Source organism: Pseudopodoces humilis, chromosome 5 (genome assembly GCF_049639895.1).
Source record: "Pseudopodoces humilis isolate 2021_Gansu_Grassland_sample_001 chromosome 5, ASM4963989v1, whole genome shotgun sequence".
Taxonomy (NCBI): Eukaryota; Metazoa; Chordata; class Aves; order Passeriformes; family Paridae; genus Pseudopodoces; species Pseudopodoces humilis.
In genome coordinates this window covers 34398963-34420735 of record NC_142204.1, presented here as the reverse complement: position 1 = coordinate 34420735, position 21773 = coordinate 34398963, and the positions used below count along the sequence as shown (strand labels likewise).

The 21773-nt window shown below is 36.7% G+C and overlaps 1 protein-coding gene across 1 annotated transcript in view; it reads left to right on the top strand.

Annotated features, from left to right (window-relative positions):
• ACSS3 (acyl-CoA synthetase short chain family member 3) overlaps positions 1–21773 on the top strand; it is a 66086-nt gene that overhangs the window by 40793 nt on the left and 3520 nt on the right. The window contains exons 10-13 of the mRNA XM_005519543.3: positions 5627–5722; positions 8588–8651; positions 18337–18418; positions 19381–19503. Of these exons, the coding sequence (XP_005519600.2) occupies positions 5627–5722; positions 8588–8651; positions 18337–18418; positions 19381–19503 (365 nt within the window). The remainder of the gene's footprint in view (positions 1–5626; positions 5723–8587; positions 8652–18336; positions 18419–19380; positions 19504–21773) is intronic.

The window sequence follows — 21773 nt, the reverse complement described above, 5'->3', positions numbered from 1 at the left end:
TGCTGTGTGTGCTTAATTCATGAGAGGAATAATTAAAAATGCAGTCAGATGGAGGAAAAATAAATTATAATTACAGTCAGCCTTTAAGAATTTTTCTGCTGCATTTCATAGTCCTCAGAAAGAAGGAGTGAAATGAAATACCAAACAGTGCATGAAAGAGTTTTTGAAGTTTCCTTACTAGCCAGCAAAACCTTTTATTGTTTAGGATGACAGACTGTCTTCAATCTAATCTAATTGTGTTTTGTGTGTGACCTGGAATTAATTTCATACTTTTTTCTGACACTTGATAAAACTGAACCAGGGTATCCTTAAGAATTTACAGGTCTTCAGATTCTTCAGTCCATTCTGTCTTCTTGTGGCTCCTCTCAATTTTTTGTTATAATTTGCTAGCAGTTATAATTTTGTTACAATTTGCATGTAGTACCATGCTAAATATATTACTAGATGCAAATTTCAGTAAATATAAGTTCTTTCATTAAATTTACTTCATTTGCTGACAAGCTTAAATAAAATGAAGAGGAAATGAGTAAAATGGATGGGGAGGGTCAGAATATAATTATCATAGCTCTGAAAGTAATTGTCACTAACCTTTAATCTTAGAATGTGGTAAGAATCATGGCATAGCAATATAATATGGGTGCAGCAGTGCTGTGGATTTTTGTGGCAGTATCACACATCACATGGTATTGGGATTATCCAAACTGTTCTCATCTGTGCCCTTTAGTGCTCTGGGGTAATAGTGGCCAGGTGTAATCTCCTTGTTTTAGTGTTGATGAATAATTAGCATCAGATTGTTTGTACTTAAATACCCAACATCAGGCATATGTACTTGGTCTTTTTACACATTAATAATGAAGTGTGTCATGCACCATCCTGGTGTAGATGTCTTCCAGGGAAGCAGTGAAGAAAGCAGCTTCACGCATTTAGACAATGGATACTTCAGAGGCCTTTCTGAAGGCAGGGCTGAGCTGTACTGTACAGAGGCTAAAGCAGTTATCTGAAATTTTCTTCCAACATCAGTAAGCAAAAGGCTGAAATGGTGCTTGGGCTACCAACCTGCAGCATGACTATCTAGACACAGTTTTTCAGGGTTAACAGTGCTGAATCCAAGCTGTGAGTGAGGCTACTTACTGCTACTGCAGTTAGAGACTTAGAAGCGTGCTTGTCTTTTAGTGATAAAGGACTGACTGGAAAACTGTGCATCTGTATGCTGAAGGATGAAGGAAATGAGGTCTGTTTGAATACTTGATGATCTGGCCCCTGAATCTTCAGGACACTGCCAGTGCATACTATTTTTGTTAGATTTGGTTTTATTTTAAGGAAGCAGTATGGTGTACTGTGATGCAGATTTTGAGTCCTGTAATTAGTCTTGTACTGTGGTTGTCTGTTCCAGAAAGCCCAGTAGTTGTTGCCATACTAGGAACCATTTTGCTGTAACTTCATTGAATTCTCCATTCACCCTTTCAGGCATAATTAAAATGACCACCGTGTGGAGGGAGCATATGGAAGCAGTCTCTTCAGAGGTACATTCTTGTGATGTGAATGGATTTGTAATGAGTTGAAGCTTTCCTGCTTCACAGACCCTTCTTTCCATTTTATCAGTGCAGTATTCTGCTGTAGTAATTCCTTTAATTCCCCACAACAGAAGTGTCAGCCTTACCAGAAGAATGGCTCAAAAGAGCACAGCCACAGTGAGAATTTTTTGTATTATATTTATTGCATTCATTAATATGTTAATTATTCTTAATAATTCATTAATATGTTAATTATTTCTTCTTTCTTCTGCTACGTGACAACTTCCTACCTCTTTAGTATGCTTTTTGTGTCTTCTCCATTGCATCATAAGAAATTCAAAGCAGGCAGCTTTACATTACTCATGTAGTGTAGCCCAAGCTCAAATATTAATGTCAAAATTCAGTGTGGTTTGCCTAAGTATTTCCTACCAATAAAGCAAATATTTCAGCAGCATGACAGTCTATTATGTTGAGGAATATGAGACATGGCCTAGAAATTATAATGTATCAGGAATGTAAATGGCACAGAGTAAGTGGTAGATTTTCATCTTGAAAATTCTGAGTTATTTCAAAACTGTTTATTTTGATTGAACTTGACTGTTGACTGTGAATGAGCAAGAGGATTTTGAGCACATAAGCTACTAGCTGTTGCTTTGCATAATTTGGCAGAGCACAGCTTCTGCAAGTCAGACATATGGGTAGGTGGAAGCTTTCTGATCAATAAAGTCACTGACAGACTCCTCTAGCTACTCACAGGAGACTACACTTTTTGCTTCTGTATCAGCAGCACCTTCTCTGGTATAAGAATTGTTTTCCAAGGTGCATAAAAGCGCATTTATCAGACTACTCATTAGCTATCAAATTTATACTGGATATTTCAATAATATTAAAATAGTTTTATAACTACTTTTCACCTACTGGAAGAGTGAGACAAAAAAAAAAATGTCACATCTGTGATTATTAAGGACTTTTTCTTTACATTAGCCCTTATCCTGAAAAGAGGAAGCATAAGGAGGGACTTGGGACAGTTGAACAGCCTTGATTTCAAGACCATCTCTCAGTAACTCTGTCTTCTCTGCCCCAATGAAGTGCGTGTCATTATTCTCAGAGGTAGACCATACTGTTTTCATTATAACTCAGAGCAGATGTTGAGTACATTTACCAGACTAGTTGTGAAACATTGTTCTTCCAGTATAAAACATTGCTCTTCTAAATAGCTGTTTCATTGTCGCATTGTAAGGTGTTATGCAGAAAAGAAATTGGTTTTATGATCTGGTTGTCTCTGAAAAGCATTCCACAGCTGGAGGGCAAACTAACTTGGTAGCTTAGTGAGTGGACAGTTAATGTGCAAATGTTTGCAAAAGAGACTGTAAGTCAGACCTACTGTTCTGTTCCTTGCATTAAAAATGTGGAAGTTCCTAAAGTCTTCAACATTGGAAATGTGTCTAGGTGCTGTGCATTAATTTTAGAGAATCTTCAGTGGTAAACAAATGAGAGTCAGGTAGGGGGTGTCTATTGGTGTATGCAGAAACCTGATTTAAGGGATAGGTGGAATGCAATGTACACTTGACAAGTGTTAGCCTTCTTCAGACTGTTACTGTTTCAACTTTTCAGACCTGAGTCTTGCAACCTGCATGCAAATTCTGACTTGAATTGTAAAGAAACTAACCTTAATTGAAACCAAAGATTCATGAGCAACTTGATTTATTGGAATCTTTAATAAAGGGCCACACAGTATTTGTATTACACATACTTGTTAAATAAAATATCTTTTTCGTACTTAAAATCTTATGTTCTTCTGAGAAGTGATGATTTCTTTTCAGGAGGATTTTGAATTGAATTCCCCTTTCAACTCAGACTGTTTTCTTGGTGATAAAACTGTCCTAGAAAGAGGCGGTTGTTTCCTAATAGGTTTGGGAAATTGATATTTCAATCCAGCATCCTCTTTGAAAGATGTATGTTGATTTCCCAAGAATTGTACAGCACAAAGCTTCATGCTGTCCTTTGACAATACTCCTTTGTGATTCTACATTGAAAGAGAATCTTTAGCATTCAGGAACAGTTAATCTAACACAAAGAGCAGATGCTTTTGGGATTCCCTCTCTGAATTATTATCTGATCCAAGTACCAAAAACCCTGTGTTTTTTTTCGTGTATATAAAAATTTGTACTGGCTTGTGGGAACTGAATTTATGGCTTAGAAATTAGAGCACTGGGTAAATATGAAAATTATATATGCGTTGATAATTGAAAAGACAATAGAAGAAAGAACAACAATTGTAAAGATCTTTTCACAGAGTTGTAGAACTTGTGAATCTCCAGGATAAATGAACTTTCATTTAGGCTTAGTCACTGTTGTCCAAAAAGCAGGTAGGAAAACAGAGAAGTTGGTACTATGAAGTTTCCTTTCAAGTTTCTGTTGATTTCATTAGCAGTGTACTAGAGATTCAGGCAAACCCAAACTAATTTTCAGGAATTCTTCTCCCCTTAGGGTCTTTGGGTTGAGACTCTTGATGAGAAATGCTTGTCACTTCCCAGTCCACACCGATGTTCCTGGTACATCAGGCTAACAGGGGTGCTGTGCTCCCTGTCTCTCTGCAACAAACCTAATTCCTATGTTTTGGTGATGAGGAGGGAAGGATTTCTATCTGCCTAACTGTGGGGATAATTAGGAAGGTGTCAGCATTACTGGAAAGCATTGATGACAACTTTCTTACACAGGTAGTGGAGGATCCCATGAGGAATGGTGTGCTACTCAGCCTTATACTAACAAACAGGCCTTTACAAACAAGCCTATACAAACAATAAGCCTTATAATAACAAACTTTGTTGAAGATGTGAAGGTTGAGGGCAGCCTTGGCTGTAGTGACCATTGTGGGATTCAGTAGTGGGCAAGGAGGAAACAGGGCAGTAAGACTGTAATTGTGGACTTCAGGAGAGCTAAGTTTAATGTCTAAAGGTCTTCTTGAAAGAATCTTGTGGGAACAGATCCTGCAGTGAAGAGGATTTCAAGGGAGCCAATTGATATTTAAGGAACACTTCCTCCAGGCTCAAGAAGAATGCATCCTGATGAGCAAGACATCAGACAAAGGGGGAAGAGATCTATGTGGATGAATTAAGAACTCGTGTCATTACTCAAGTGTGACCAGGAAATACACAAGAGATGGAAGCAGGATCAGGCCACTTAAAATGAATATAGGGAAATTGTCAGAGTAAGCAGAAACGAGACAAGAAAGTTAAACAAAGACAAGTGCTGAATTCTGCATGTGGGATGGAGCAGTCCTGGGTGTACAGGATGTGAGAGGCTGGAGAGAAAGGGACCTGGGGGTCTTGGTCAATGGCAAGTTGAACATGAGCCAGCAGTGCCCTGTCAGCCAGGAGGGCCAACCCTGTCCTGGGGGGCATCAGGCACAGCATGGCCAGCTGGGCAAGGGAGGGGATTGTCCTGCTCTGCTCTGAGCTGGGGCAGCCTCACCTCCAGTGCTGGGGACAGCTTTGGGTGCCACAATATAAAAAAGATAAAGCTATTTAAAAAGGGCTGTAAAGATGGTGAAGGGCCTTGAGGGGAAGCTGTATAAGGGGAAAATGAGATCACTTGGTCTGTTCAGCCTGGAGAAGACTGAGGTTAAATGTCACTGTGGCCTTCAACTTCCTCACAATGGGAAGTGGAGGGGCAGGTACCAATCTCTTCCCTCTCGTGACCTCTGACAGGATTCAAGGGAATGGCATGAAGTTGAGCCAAGGGAGGTTTAGATTGTATGTTTGGAGAAGGTTCTTCACCCACAGGGTGGTTGGACACTGGCACGGGCTCCCCAGGGTAGTCACCAGGCCTGACAGTTAAAGAAGTGTTTGGACAATGCTCTCAGGCACATGGTGTGACTTCTTGGGTGTCCTCTGCAGGCAGGGTCAGGAGTTGGACTTCAATGATATCTGGGAGTCCCTTCCAACTCAGCATATTCTATGATTCTGTGAATTCTAAATCTTCATTGTGTGACTAGGATTTTTATTTTTTTTTTAAATTTTGATATGCTGAGCATCAAAAATCTTAAAACTAGTAATTACTGAATGGAACTAAAGCCAGCCTTACTGATAATATGTGTGCTCTCTTAATAGAATCTGGTTCTGCAATTACGGCTTCCTGCATTGGTTTGGGAAACTCTACAACACCTCCACCCGGACAGGCAGGAAAACCAGTGCCAGGATATAATGGTAAGACTCTGCTAAAAATGTTACTGGGAAAGGACATTGCTTGTATTCCTGAGTAAGTGCTCCTTAACTGTTGTATCTTGTAGAAAAATAGAATTACAGTCTTATTAAGATATTTTCCTCCTTCCTTTTTTTCTTGTGTATTGTGGAATGTGATTATGAATAAAAAATTTGGAGTTGTCTTCAAGAAAATTGATCAACTACTTCTGCCTTTATTATATGAAAAGTCTAGCATATACTTTGACACATTACTCATCTATACTTCTACATGCACTTCTGCCCTTCTACACAACTTGAGAGAGTTGTTAAGCAAACTATCTTTCAGAACCTGTGGAGCATTTTTATTTCCAGCCAGGAGAAATGATAGGCAATAGACCAGCACGAAAAGGATGTGCACTCATTGTCTGGTATGTATTTGCATGTAGGGATGCAGCTACAGGATTAAGAATGCAAAATATTTCAATATCTGGGAACCCTGATTTTAAAACAATTTTCAATAATTACTTGAAATCTGAAAAATAATTACATTAAAGATCAAGTGGTCTTCAGGAAAAATTCTCACATCATTGGTGAGAAACATCTAAGCTGTTATTTTCTTTTAATACATGTAAGTGGTGGCGAGCATTCAAAAAAAACCCAAATGTTTTTAGCAGCTCTTGGTTTTGGCATTTACAGTTATGGCATGAAGATGAGCAATAGCTTAATAACAGCATAAAAACAAAGCTGTGAAGTTTCTCCAGAGTTCTAATAAGTAGGAAAGAGTGAAAGAATGTAATTGCATCACACATGTTATCAGTCAGGACTAGGAAGAAATATGAGTAGCAAGAATATAAAAATTTCTGATGAATATTTTGGAACATTTGACTAGTGTAAGTAAAGAACTTCTAAGAAAATGAAGGAAATGTCTTTAGCATACCTTATAAAGGAAACAAAAAATGAGCACTGAATTTCACTGAAGATTTATGGAATAATTTTACCTCTTTCAGTCTTTGACCAAATACGTCCTGTAATGCAGCTATTCACAAACTAGTGATTTTTTAAAATTACTCTATATTGGCTGCTGTCTTGCTGTCACCCACTTCTGTTTGACAGTGTTTTCCTGCTGTTACTATATTTATTAGAGGAGATCCTTATGCCAGTTAGAAGATACTGTGGTTTCAGTTTATACATGCAACTCTTAATGGCTGGTAGACGTGCTGCAATATTAAGTTACAAGATCTACTTTTTTTTCTTTAATCACGTACAAGTTCTTTCCTATTACCTTATTACATATTCCTAAAAAGAAACTGATTTGTTGCTGATTTTTAAGAACAAAGGGAATAAAAGTTAAAATATCAAAGTGCAGTGACACAAATTGCATTTAAAAGTGAGTGAAGATACTATATTAATTTCTAGGCCTGTTGCCTTAAATCAGACATTATACTGTGTTTTTGCCTTGATCTACTTGAACCTTTGCAGATAATTTCAGTGCATTTGCATTTTCAGACTGAAGCAGGTCCCACATTTTGAAAAAACAAGTCAGTTCTTCAGTAATTCAGGAGTGAGAAGCATAGTATTTCACTTTGCCAAATTTTTCTACATTGAAATATGCAGCTTGCAAGGAGAAGAATAAATACTGGGATTGGTACCTTGATGAAACAGTTACTGATTAGATTTTACTTAGTATCATAAAAAGAGGAGAGAAAACACTGACAGCTGCACAAGTGGGTCTTTGTAAAACTGGCCTTGTGTACATACTGGGTGCTGAGATATTGGTTCCAGCCGGCTCTTCAGTTACTTCAAAATTTCCGTCATCTTTGAAGGAGTAGCTTCAGCCAGAAGTAGTAAATTACAGATGTTGGTGTTCTTTGAAGAGATAGGATATGATATTGCTCATTTAAGTTTTAGCAGAGTTTTAGTCAGAAGTCTGTCACCCACTTTTCCCTATTTCCTCTGGAACTTTGTAATACGGAGTGTAAGATTATTTGTGGAGATGTAGATACAGCTGAACATTGCTTTCATTGCTTGAGCAGGCTTTAAAAGGCATGTAATCCTTATCAGTCTGTCAGAATCTTCCCTCCCTGTTCTATTATGATTTAGTTGCTTCACCTTATGTAATTCCATTATCATAGTCCAAGCTGATATCTGTCATTCCTTTCTTATGCCCACACCTTGAGATGGAATGAATGGTTGTAGTAGCATCATTTCCCAGATAACTGCACAAAAGAGGATATGTCAGATGATTTCCTCAGAACTCTCAGTATTGGGATATGTTGCTTTCACTGGAGGTGGTGGACAAGTGTCATCCAGGGAAAAGGCTTCATTTGGGAAGTCTGGATTCTGTCCTGTGCTTTGATTGTTACCCTGCTGTGCAGCTTTGGGTAGTTCAAGAGTTACTTGATCTCTTTATGCTAGACTACAATGAACCTTGTTAGCTGAGGAATATTTTTCTCAAACTGCTGAGAGCTTTTGAAAACCAGATATACTTATTTACAGTCATCTTGGTTGTTATTTTTTGCTCATGTTACCCACATATTTTTTATTTGTATTTGTCATGTATCTTAATGGCCCTTTGCTATGTGAAAGTTTAGATTTTACAGTATGAAAGCTTCTTATACTTCTTAGTTCTGTGTTTTTCCATTTTGGGACTTTGTGCTATTTCTGTTTCCAAAGCACAAATATTATTTAAGACTTTTTGTACTTAAGGCTAAATGTTAATAAAGTCATGAGATTATCCAGTTTGGCACTCCCAAATTACTTAATTCCTTTTATTGCTTGGTGTATTGCCATTCTGAAGTGTGACATTAGTTGATACCCATAAAGACACTTTCCTCCACCTAAAAATACACTACTAAACTTGAGTTTCTTTCCTATATTATTTTTTTACAGTCATGATTCTGGATGAAAATAAGAAACCAGTGAAGGCAAAGACTTTGGGAAATATTGTGGTAAAGTAAGAACAAAAAATATCTTACATTTAAAAGAAACTTCCTACATGGGTTCTTTGTCCTTTGACTAAAGTTTATATAAACTAAAGTTTATATAAATAAGAATGATTGAAGTAATGAGGGTTGAAAAGCATGTCTGTCTCTGATACTGATACCAAACTCCCAGAATGTTTTATGTTCATTAATACTAAAAAATTGCAGATGAAATTGTATCAGTGAATGAGTGTGGATTGCTGGGGTTTCTTCCTAGACTACAGCAGAGTTTATAATTTTCTTAATTATCAGAGTGTTGGCACAGAATGATGCCTTCCTCTTGTGATGTATGAGCAAGATACTGAATCATTCCCTTCACTATTTTATCCTTCAGTTTAGTGAAATAGTACAGCAGTATGGATTGGCATGCTTTGGCTTACAGGTGTGATGCTGCCTCTTCTTTCACTATCTCCTAATCACAACTGATGCATCTTCTTAGAGGGTGAACATGTATTTTCTGTTCTCTGTAAAAAAAACCAAGATGTCTCTGTGTGTGCTTTGCATGAAAGAATATTCATTTGTGTCAGCACTTGGACAAAATACAAACAGGAAAGGACTCCAGAAAAAAGAGAAAAATATCAAAAAACCTTGCTGTGCATCATGTAGGTGATTTTTAGTACCATTTACCAGACTCCTGACAGATGAATTCCATAAACTCCAATATTCTTTTTGAAAGTACACCTTTCTTGGCACATTTCCTTAGATAAAGAGGCCTCTGCTTAGATCACCCTGTCGACATCAGTTACATTTACCTTCCCTGCTGCCTTCTCACTTTTGCCAGGACCTTTCCTTACTCCTGTAATGTTCTGTAGGCTGCTGCTCCTTACAGCCCATGCTTCTCTGTATTCTGGATATTTTACAGGCTTTGAGACACATGGCATTTTCCTCAATTTTTTTTTCCTCAGAGATTGACACTTGCTTTGTAATGAATGTAGTAGCTGTAACCACCTTTTTTTTCAGTCACAGAAAATAACTTCAGCTCTGAATGCTTTCTAATGGCAAGCAAATACAAGTCCCAAAGTAAATATATTCATCCATTTCTTCTGTGGTAGTTTTTTGGAGAGTTGTGGTAGCTCAGAGTCTTCACTGCTTGCTTAGATTAATGAAAGGAAATACAAAGATGAATATTAACCTTCAGTGAACTGAAAATCTGTCAAGAGCTGAAGCATTGGGATGGATGTACCAATTTTGATGAATTGTTAGTGCAGTTAGCTGAGGGTTGCAGTTGGCTGAGGCAAAGGAGCTGCGGGTGAGAGACAGGAGCTGCAGAAGTGCGGCGCTAACAGTGAGGGTGGGCTGGCGCAGTGCTTGCGGGGGAGGTGGAGTTGCTGAGCTGAGGAGGCTTTTTTCTCTGTTGTACTTCTGATCTAATGTAACTAGACCCCTGTGGAGACTAAAGTAGCATCACATGATTTATTGTACGGTGTGAGGCAGATATGTGTTTTCAGGATGAAGTCTATACCCTGCCTCATTCTCGGCATCTTCTGCTAAGCCACCAGGACACAGACACGTAGGTTTAACTCCCCTGAGTCAGCAGACTCATATTGAGGAGTAGTTTTCTTGTGACACGATTAAGATTGTGCATTCACTCCATTGTTGAGTATGTGCATTCGTTACATTACCAAGCACAAATACTTAAAATTGCCCCAACTTTTTATAGACTTTGTTTCACAGTATCAGTAACCCAGCTCAGGGGGGAAAGCTGTCTTTCAAAGCTCCCACCTCTGTAGTGCCTGAAGCCATGATAAAACATAGGCTTGTAATCAATGGAGAGATAAAAGGTATTTTGTAAGAAAATTGATCCTAGGTGCTTAGATATTCAAATCACTTATTATTATTTACTGTATTAGTCATGCCTAGTTATTTAACTAGGATGGAATAAATCACCTTCCAAATGTGTTCATGTCTCTCCAGTGCCTGCAGGAGTGGCACAGTTGGTTTAGGGTAGGTGCTTAGTCTTATCTATCAAAAGAGGAGTGGAATGAACTCCATCTTTAGCAACTCTGCCAAACAAGTTGAAAGATAAACCAATAGGTAATGTTGGAATATGTTTGCATATGTTTTTAAGTGCCTGTCAGGAATGATATTGCCATATTAGAAGATTCTGTTTGGGGTTAATGTCTACCTCTTCTAGCCAGAATTTTGTTTCCCTAATGTTGCCCCACATTTAGATGTTTTCTCAAGAGATTACAAATGTGTTAATATATTGATTTGTTGTTTCATTTGTTTTGTTTTATCTTGTTCAGCATGACTTTTACTGCAATCAAATAAATTGATAATGAAAAGGGGGAGATTTTTTTGTATGTTTTTTTTTTGCCATGTATCACTCAAGAAAATGTAATTGCACATATTATTTTATCATTTCTATGTTTATTGCATCTTTTGATTAAAGCAAGGTTTCATTAAGTCCTCCTTCAAAGAAGTCATTTCTCTCTTCATCAGTCTTCTGCATGTACAGACCCTTTAAAATAGTAGGGATGGTCCTTGTTACTAGCAGTGTTTGTCAGCCCAGAGCATGTCCCCCTGCAGCTGGAAGAAAATGGGGGACTCAGGATAGTTCTGACTATTATTCTATCATACACTCAGCAGTGAAAATATGAAAAAATGCAGGGGTTTGCTTTACCTGTAGCATAGGTGAGTTAAGAAATATTCTTCAGTGTTTCTTGGAGAGGAGGGTGGCCATGCACTGCTTACAATGCCAGCTGTGCAGAAGTGGGAAACTGCTGCTCTTGGTTGTTTTTATCCCAGACTAACTCCTGGTAAGGACTGTTTGGGGCTGCTTGAGGCCTGCAGTTTTCCTAAGTACAGTATTTAAAATACCTATTCTTACAGCAGAACTTTAAATTTTAATTTTATCCTGCAGGAGTCAGATACTCTAGAAAGGTAGTTCTTACATCTAATTACTCCAACTTGCTGTCACAAGTATGTTCTTTTCTTTACTTTTCTGCCAGCTGATACCTGTTCTTTTTTTTCATGTCACCATCATCTCTGCCCTTTGGACAGATTATTCTTGGATAAAAACCTCTCATACATACCAGTTTATCTGGACAATTCAATAATATTTCTGATTTCACAAGTCTTTCAGGATAAAGTAATTGAAAGCAGTGTCACAACATTTGTGATATAAAGGAAAATAAAGGTGACTGCAGATGAGGTGAAGATGGGCTTGTATGAATTGTTTTTAAATTTATATGCATTTCTTTCTGAGCTAGATTTTTTAGACATGAAAGATTCTGAGAATTTATTCTGAAGTGAAAATGACAGCAGCAGTGACCTCCACTTCCATTTAACAAGACCAATCTGGTTTAGTAACACACTTCTGCTTGCATTGTTCTGGCCTGCCTGTAATTTATGCACACTTGAAAATATGTATATATATATGTAATTTTTCTAGGTTGTCTGTTGTTATAAGGAACATTAACAAAGAGAAATCCCATGTAAATTCCAGTTTTCATCTTGTACATTGAAAATATCACAAACCCATTATGTTTATTTTTTTGAAGCAGTCACAGCACTAGCTACTATTATTCTATATATTCACCCACAACAGGACTATGTTTGCCTTGTGCTCATTTTTTCCAGAGAGTAGTGACTGCCAGTAAATTTGCTGCTAGACCCTAGTTAGACTTCCTCTAGTGTTTGTATAGTTAATTTTGTACCATAATAATGGAGTTTTGCAGGGTGAGTATTTACAAGTTTGCTTTAGAGATCTCCACTGCATGGAATCACGTTAGTATGTTTCATATTCAGCAGGAGGTGAGACAATGTAGTTACATTATACAGTGATTTGGAAATGGTTTAGTTGCATTTGTTTAAGTGCATTTAAGAAAAGTGGCTGAGAGGCTTTATAAAGTATGAAAGTTGTGGAATTTTTTTTTTTTTGTGGATTTGGAATTAGTGAAAGAAGAGGAAGAAAAATCAGAATGTTCTAAAAGAATGTTTCCAATGATGACCCACTCCATTGTATCTAGTACAATCATGGAAAACTTTATGTATGGTGCTGTAAAAACTAAAATACATTTAAAAATATTTATTAATGATAAATTTTAAATAGTAAATATTTATAAAGCAATAATAGTGATAAATTCACAGCTTTTTATGATTATACATTATGAGTTAGTCAAGGAGAAACATGACCGTACTTCCAAAGCAGATACCTTAGAGTGAATATCCTTTAGTTGAAAAGGTTACTCAAAGTAAGCAACCCATTGACAGTTTTCCTGTTTATATCAATGTGTTCAATATTTTTACAGTATTTAGTGAGCAAATAAATGTTCAATAAAAAGCTGACTCACTCAACATTTCTTACGATGCGTTAAAAAGAAAGTCAGTGTCTGTTTGGAAGGATGAAGAAACCTGGAACCAGGAATATAACCATAATGCTCAATAGAATGCTAACCAAGAGAGCTTAAAGAAAAGAAAAGGGAAAGAAAAGGATGCAATCTTTTGCAGTGCATTGTAGTACCTTGATATTTCATTAAAAAAAAAGAAGTAAGATCTTGTAAGAGTTGATGAGTCAATGTTAAGTCATTCCAACTGGGATACACCCATGGGAAAAGTCACAGCTCCGTGCTCTCCCTCTGCCCAGGAGGAAAAGGAGGCAATGACAATATGTTCTTGTAAGCAAGGGCTATACTGCTAGGTAAAGTGAAAATTCTCTAGCTCTGTAAGATGAAGGGCCCTAGAATGCAGCGACTTCCAAAGGAGCTTTTTATGTTACAGCAGATAAGCCTCTGGATACACAGGATCTTTGAATGAAAGGCAGCTGCTAGTGTAGCTAAGCAGGCAATATGATTGTTATTAGGTAGGAAAACTGAAGAGGAGCCAATGTTGCTGTCTGTGGATGTGATGTTAGTACATCCATTGATGCATTAGGCTTGGTTCTTATGTCTGTATTTCAAAACCCTAATGAGAAAGTGACTGGATATTGGGGAAAATATGAATGACAGTGATCCAAGTGCTGAAATCTGCATGGTACGAAAACCTGTGGTATGTAATTTACCCAAGAGCAGTAAAATACTGACTTTTTCAGGGCCAGGAAATACTCAGAGGACAAAATAATCTCTGAGAGATGGCTGTTTAGCATAAAGAAATTGGAAGCTGAAGCTAGATCCATTCAGATGAGAAATAAAACACTGTTTTAGCAGTGAAGGTATTAAGACATTGGAATAAAATCTTGGGAGTATGGTGGTTTACTTTGATATTTTTAGGTCTAACCTGGATATCTATTTTAACCAAAAGTTGTGGGGTTGAGGCAGGATTTAGTAGATGGCATCTTTCAGCCTGTGTTATATGGAAGGTCAGTTTAAATAAAGAACGTGTGCAAAAGATTTATCTTCCTAATAGCCTTTTACATGTTTATCAGCTTTGTCTTTTCCCTTTACAGATAAAAAACGAGTAGGTCTTCCAATGTGAGAGCAATTTGTCCAAAGATGTTTTTTCTAGCAGATCTCTGGCTAACTGCATGTAAATAACATTTGAAATTCCTTTACTTTGAAATTTTTCCAAGCAGTTTCACTAGTTTTTCATGGCTTTTTCTCTTTTCCCACTACAGCAAAATTCACACTGAGATCAACTACTTTTGTGACCCCTTTCAGCTAACTAAAGTAATCTTTCATGCAGACTGATGAATGTTCAAGATCCTCTATTCTTCTCCACCCTTTTTCCTGTGGTGTTGTTCCTAGAGTCTGAAAAAGCTTCCAGATGCTTTTCAAAATTGCAATAAAAATTTTTTATAAGAATGACGTTTATGCACAACACTACATAAATGCTGACTAATAAATATAGCTGCCAGTCAAGATTATTTTGTTCCATTTGGAAACCCAAACTCATTTAACAGTTGCTTATATTTGCTTTGACTGGCTGTAATGAATAGCCTCAGAGTATCATTGCCTACCATAAAATAAAAGGATGTCTTTTCTGAATTCCAGCAAGGTAACATCTCCAGTAATTTTTTATTTAATTTCAGAAATCTGCTTTTCTGTGCAAATTATCTTTTGAGTTCTCTGTCTATAATTGCTTGGTTCCATTAACAAGGAATCTTGCACCATTTTGATGAGTGGCATTCTGAAAAGATGTGCTATGTGGGAGTCAGATTTCTTGGGCTAAGCTAAAGGTGGACTGTTCTGTGGAAGGTCTACCACCATTGTATGAAAAATAAATGAACTGTAAAACAATGCTTAAAAAAGCAAATAATGATTGTCATTTGAAATTCTGTACCAGAAAACAGTTAAAGTACTTCAGAGGTTTTTTTTTTGTGGTACTGTCAAGCTCATTCGTCTTGTCTCCCCAATTTACAATGAAATTACCTGCTTATCGTTGTAAAATGTAACCAGAATGAATGTTTCTTCAATGAACCCATATGATTTAAATCATTAATTTACAAAGTTTGCCTGGTTTCCCTGATGCTGTTTTAAATGTATTCAGTCTTTAAATGAGAAATAGGCCTAGATCTTTGTTCTTGTACTTCAAAATTTTTAATCTTACTTTGAGTGGAGTAAATGGAGAATAGAATAATTTGTACTCCTGTTACTGTGCTGGTAACAGATAGCTACAGAAATACAGTAAATATATCCAAAAGAGAAACCAAGCAAAGCAACTTCTTTGTGTGTTGTGAAAATGGTAATAAAGGAACCTACTCCTCTCTTGGCCTTCTGTGATACTGTCCCTTGTCAAAGGGAAGCAGGACTATCTGAGGGGCAGTCATGCTTACTTATGCATACCTGGCATTTTTGGTCAGTAATCTCTTAGTAGTAAAAATATCGCTGAAAGATCTTGAGTATCAATTCAGTTTTCAGATAAAGAGCCAACAGTTTTTAAATGCTGAATTATTGTGGGTGTGTATGTTACATTTTCTAGGGCAAAAAGACCCAAATCAAACATCTCAAAATGTTCCTTTATTTTTTATGGAGGGGTTGATAAAAACAAGAGATGTCTATTTTCAGGTTGCTGTTATTTTTGGACAGTCTCATTTTCTCTCTTCTGGCTCCTTGCATGTAATTATGATCCAGTTCTGCTCCCTTTGGAATTCATGGCAGCATTCCCACTGACAGCAGTGGTTTGGAGGTATGTTTGGCTCTGGACATTTTAATTCTGATGTCCTGACAAAATTTCAATACACATAATTATGTTCTGGCAAGCTGAATTCTACCTTTATTAATTTGTATTTGCACAGAACCTAGAAATTCTACTCAGTCGTGATGCCAAGAAAGATGTTTTCATTAAAGAATTGTATGTGCCCATTGCTCTGGAATTACTGTACCTGAAAGATTGACACATGGAAGAAGGAATTCACTTTTTGCTTAGCTGATGAGTGGGGTTCTAACTGCAAGTGATCTTTCACAGAAAGCCACAGAAGCACATTTTCAGATGTTGCGTGTATTGTGCTGTGATATATGCTCTAGAGATGCCTGTGGTAACCACTTATTTAGCAGTCTGGTTTCCACAGACTCACAGATTATGCTCCATGTGTATGTGTTTATCAATACAATTTTCCTAAAAAACCCCAAGAAACAAGCAAAAAAACACCCATCAAACTAGAACATGAGACACCCCTGGTCTCCCCATTGGAATAAAAAGTCCCAACAAGGACAAGAATACCAAATAGTAGAAGTGAGAATTGTATTTTTGGTGATATGTTCCACACTTCTGTTTAGATTTTTAAACAATGACAGAGAGGTAAATGCTTTTCTAATTTCAGCAGTAAAACTGCTTTTTTTTTCTGTTCAGTGACTAACTGCAAAGTACTGAATAGAGCTGTGGGGAAATTAGGGACTTCATCAATATGAATTGTTCTTTGTCTACCGTCATGAAAGTGTTTCAGACTGCTAAATAAATTTAAAGTGCAAAATTTGCAATGACTGAGGCTGTTATGAATTGCTGTACTATTAGCAACCAGGCAACAACCATAGTAACTGCCATTCTCTGGTGGCTTTACTTGAATCTAAACAAAACCAATAAACATAGGCATACGTTTGTTTTTTTTTAAACACAGGCATACACAAACACCAGGATCAATATATTGTTTTTCTTATATTTTTTTCCAAGGCAAACACTCCACAGGTCATGTTTTTGTATCCCAGAGACACTTACTAAGCTTGAGAGGCTTAAAATAGGGCAGTGAATTTCTTCCAGATGGGAAGAAGTCAACCTGCCCTCCTGAACACTGGGTAACTACTGGGAAGTGTCTTGGCATTTCTGGCCATACCTTAACTGTACTTTCAAGGAATGTGATATATGGGATGTGTTGAGCCAGAACCCTCAGATAAAAACCAGTAATATTTATAGTAGTATATTCTGTTATGCTAGCTGGCCTGAATTAAGCTGAAAAAACAAGGATTGTAGAAAATCAGGCATTCAAATCACTACTGGATGATATGACCTTTTAAATGTAGTTTTACTCTTTTTACCATAGCTAGGATTTTTTTATTGTGTTTCTCTCTCTCTCTCTCTCTATATATATATAGGTATATATAAAACTCTAACTATTCTTTTTGTAAATATAGTGCTAGAAATGTACATGTCACAGAGCTGGTGGCACCTGTTCTTGTGACTGACCATCATAGGAGACTTGTAATGACATCAGAATTGCTATGCTACAGAGAGCTGTTTCACTGCTAGAGATGTTGCCTTTTAGTGTCACAGGGATACTATCAGCAGAAAATAAAATACTTCTAGCTAAATATTTGCTAGTTAGCAATGCAGACATATGCTAGTAAAATCTGTATGGTGCATTTATGGTTTTATCTAAATAAATATGTTTGTTTACATGATCATTCTCTCTCTGTTATTAGGGGTAAACTTCATAAAACTTTTGTTAATATGCCTGGATATATATCTCTCAGGCAGTTAAAGAAATCTGTGTGTGCCCCATCAGAGCTATGAAGAAACAAGCACTTTTTTAGCTGAAGCTTCTGCAGCTTCTCTCCTGACAGATACATATCTGAAGTGTCCCATATTTTCTCATGCCCATGTCATTGACTGAAGAAGGGGTGTTTAATGTGTATTCAAAACTCAGCTAATAAAGCAATCCAGAATATTGCAGCTTTAAGTACAGTTATTTTAGAAAGCTCTATTAGTGGCTTGTATCAATATACTTTCACAGAACTTCTCCAGTATTACCAATAGTATTATGCACAGTTTAAACAGAAAAGCATTTTTATTCAGATTCTCATGACTGAAGTCCTTTGAGTTTTATCTTTTTACAGAAACTAAAGATCTGTGTGTCTGATAATTCATCTGTGCATGTGTGGGTGTGTATGGCTGTTAGAGAAAGAGACACCTGTAATAATGCAGTTGCCTGTATCATAGTGTGTATGCACAAATTTTGTAGAGATACTTAATCCTTAGAAATGTTAAAAGCTAAATGCTGTTAATGTATTTATAGTACAGAGTATAGTGTTTAATAGACTGAATATTATTTTACTGAGGTGCTTGTATTATGTAAAAGGTAAGGTCTGGGTACCATGCAGAGCTATATACATTTGATGACAATAATATATAGCTTTTTTTATTAGTTACCAGCATATTATTGAGCTGAACTGTTTTCTGATTGTGTAGACAATGATTATTTACCTGAAAACAGAGTATTAATGGAAAGCATGAGTTGTATTTGTTATATCTGCTTTTCTTACTTCTCTCTGCTCTTTTCAATTTAAGGTTGCCATTGCCTCCTGGAGCATTCTCAGGCCTTTGGGAAAATCAAGAAACATTTCAGAAGTTATATTTCCAAAAATTTCCAGTAAGAATTATGAAATCAATTATTTAAGCTTCTGGTAATACTTCAGAACTGAAATGATAATAGATTTAATCTGGGAAACAGTTTACGATAAATTGTCATAATTTCAGTGGAGATCTTTGATATGTATATAAAAATTCTTTTTCACCTATAATTTCAGCTCTTGGGTATGCTGTTGTTTTTTTAAGATCTGAAACAGAAGTACACCATAAGCTTTTCAGCCAAAAAGTCATTTCGTGTCATTTAATCTAAGCTGTAAACCTGCAGCCTTGCACTAGCACAGCTTCAAATGCACTCCTCCTGTTGGCCTGCAGCCATGCTAACTTGGTACCACTCCAAAATACACACTGGTCCACTGTGCATCTGAATACACTGGAGGCTCTTTGCTGCATTAGTTATGTTTCCTTGTCAGATGAACTGTCCAAGGACTGGTTTACTGTGTTCCTTGCAAATAGGTAGATTTGCCCTATACATATGTTGAAAATAGAAGATTTGGCTCAATGAAAGTAAATGATTGAGTTGTCACACAAATTATTTTTAGTGTGCAATTGCATCATGATGACAGCGTATGTTTGGGTACAGCAAACAGGAATATCTTTAGGAGCAATTTGACAGCTGTCATTGTATTGCAGCAATTCCATTCTCCTTGTGTAGATCCAGGCAACATCCTTCTCCAGGCTGTCAGGGATCAAAGTAAGCAGAGTTGGAAAAATGTCAGGATTTATCTATTTTTTTCTGTTCTGTATCAATAAAGACAACAAAACCTTTCCCTTTCTGGAAAGGGAGCTGCACAGGATAATATTATATAAAAACAGTGACAAATATTACAGAAATAAATCTTTCAAACACCAAAAGCTTACATAATTTGAAACAGATGTATTTTTTTATATTTTTGCATTTCACGGTAAATTTATGAATATTCCTAGTACTCCTTCTGACTTTATTTTTCATTGTGTTATATTTAGGGATATTATGATACTATGGATGCTGGTTATATGGATGAGGATGGATATCTATATGTCCTGTCTCGAGCTGATGATGTGATCAATGTTGCCGGGCACAGAATTTCAGCAGGTGCGATTGAAGAGGTTAGCATTGCCTGACAACAAAATAGAAGAGTGAAAGATGAATAAAGCAAACTGAGACTGAAAATCCCATATTTCATCGCATCTCAAAATCTCACACAGAAAGATCTCTCGTTTTCTTTCTGCTTGTTTTGTTTGCATTTCCATTTGTACTTTTAACCAAAACATTTCTGTTTCAGGGTCTTCATATTAAGGTGCTTTCCAGAAACATAACAAATTTAGTCAATAATAAGCAGTTTGTACCATGGGATTGGTAAGGCAGGCATAATTTGGTATTTGAAGGTGTAGTTAAGGGGAAGTGTGGTAGAGTGGGAAGCATACCTTTTTGCTCAAATAATGTATTTATTTGGGAATACATTAGGATAGTGTAGTGTCAGTGTGACAAGTAGTTTCACCAGCTACTGTAGTTACTTAGGGATAGAAACCTTTTTCCTAAAATGCAATGCTCAGTGTTGGCTGATATATTTTTTTTTCAGACATTCACATTTAGTGGTTTTTTTTGATTGGAAGACTTCATCATTTTTTGACAGCTGTTTTGTCTCTTATTGTATGAGCAGTGCTAAATGAACAATGAAAATTTCTGTAAAAAACCCTTCTGTTAAATTGAAAGTCATTAATGTAATACCCATGCAACTCCAAAAAGTTGAAAACAGTCAAGTTCATAATAGTGTCTGAATTTCATATCATTGTTCACTCACCTTTCTGGAGTCACTGTGATTGATTGCCAGTTACAAATTTCCCTGATGACATATCAATTGCTTATTCAGGGAGTATAGGAAAAGGTGTGCTGGGCATGTACAAGAGAAAAATAGGCTTTTAAGAACTCTTCATTTAACTGTTCACTGAATCAGAAACTAATCTGTGAGTCATTTTTTGTTTTATAATGTCTGTTAGTCTAGTGACTATTTTATTTTGATGGCTAGAAAACGTAGAAGAGAATATAAGAAATTCTGATTACACAGGAGTGAATGAGTTCACATAAACATTAATCCATCAAGGATTGGTCAGCCAGGGAGCTGAAATAGCTGCTGTCCTAACTTGGGTCTATGAGATGTAAAGGTACTTTCAGTCTGCTTAAACCTCTTTTCCTTAGAAGTAGTTTTTTGTGTTCCCTTACTAAAGCACAGCAGGAATCTCATCCCCATCCCTTACTGCTCTACTACTCATGGGCCGAGCTGGGCATTTTCTTTGCTTCACAGTCTGAAGCTGCTGTAACAAATGATGAATTGAATCACCTTCTCTGCTGTATTACCTTTGGATCCATCATACTGAGCTTCTCAGTATCTCTGTTTTCTCTCCCTGCTCATTAGGTCTTTCCCCTTGAAACACGATGTTTCATTGCTATGACATTCTAGAAGCTTTTCTGTTCACCTTTTGAATAAAGCTAGAAACCAAGAGTGATGTTAATGCATGCACAGTGAATTGCTGGTTAAATGGGAAAGTGTTAAGAAGACCACAATTAGCTCCTTAGTAAGATCAGTAAATATAGAATTAGAGGTCCATAGAATCATTAAGTAATTGACAGTCACCTTGTTGAGCAAGTATGTTATCTACATTTACATTTTAGCTGCATTACAAGTTTAACAAGTTTTTCCTTAGTGCTTTGACTAAGTTAACTTAGCTCTGTTATGTTCCACACAGTAAGTTCCTTTGTGTAATGTATCTGTTAATACTATTGGAGCTCTATGTTTACTGCAATGCAGCAGATGTTACAGTTTACTTGGCCAGTCAGTGAGTGGTGGCCATTATGGGAACCTCATCTTGCGTGTTGATCCACCCGTCTTTGGTCTGTAAATCTGTAGTGTTCCTTCTTGACCCTTCCTGAAAGAAAAAACAAACCCACAGCTTAATCAAATCTTGACTATCTGAGGCAACAGACTTCAAACTGAGAACTGAGGAATTTATCATGAGAAATCCCTTTTCCCTGATCCACTGATGTTTCTGTCTGCCGCCGCATTTGCCATCCATCCTTGTGCCCAGTGGAAAAACCATTTCACTTCCTCAAGTTTTTTATTACTTTAAACAATTTTTAAATGTCTAGTGCTGTTTCTGTTCTTCTTTTCAGTTGTTTAACAAAGTTTGATAATTCTAAAATTAGTATTCACTAATTACTAATTTCAGTCATTTGAAGTTAGCATTTGAAAAGTCAAAGACACGTTAATAGAACTTTGGATAGTCTGAAGAAAAATACTACAATAACTACACTATTCCAGCTACCCATAAGACTTATGAATAAGTGACAGACTGTAATGACAAAACCAAAGTACAACAAA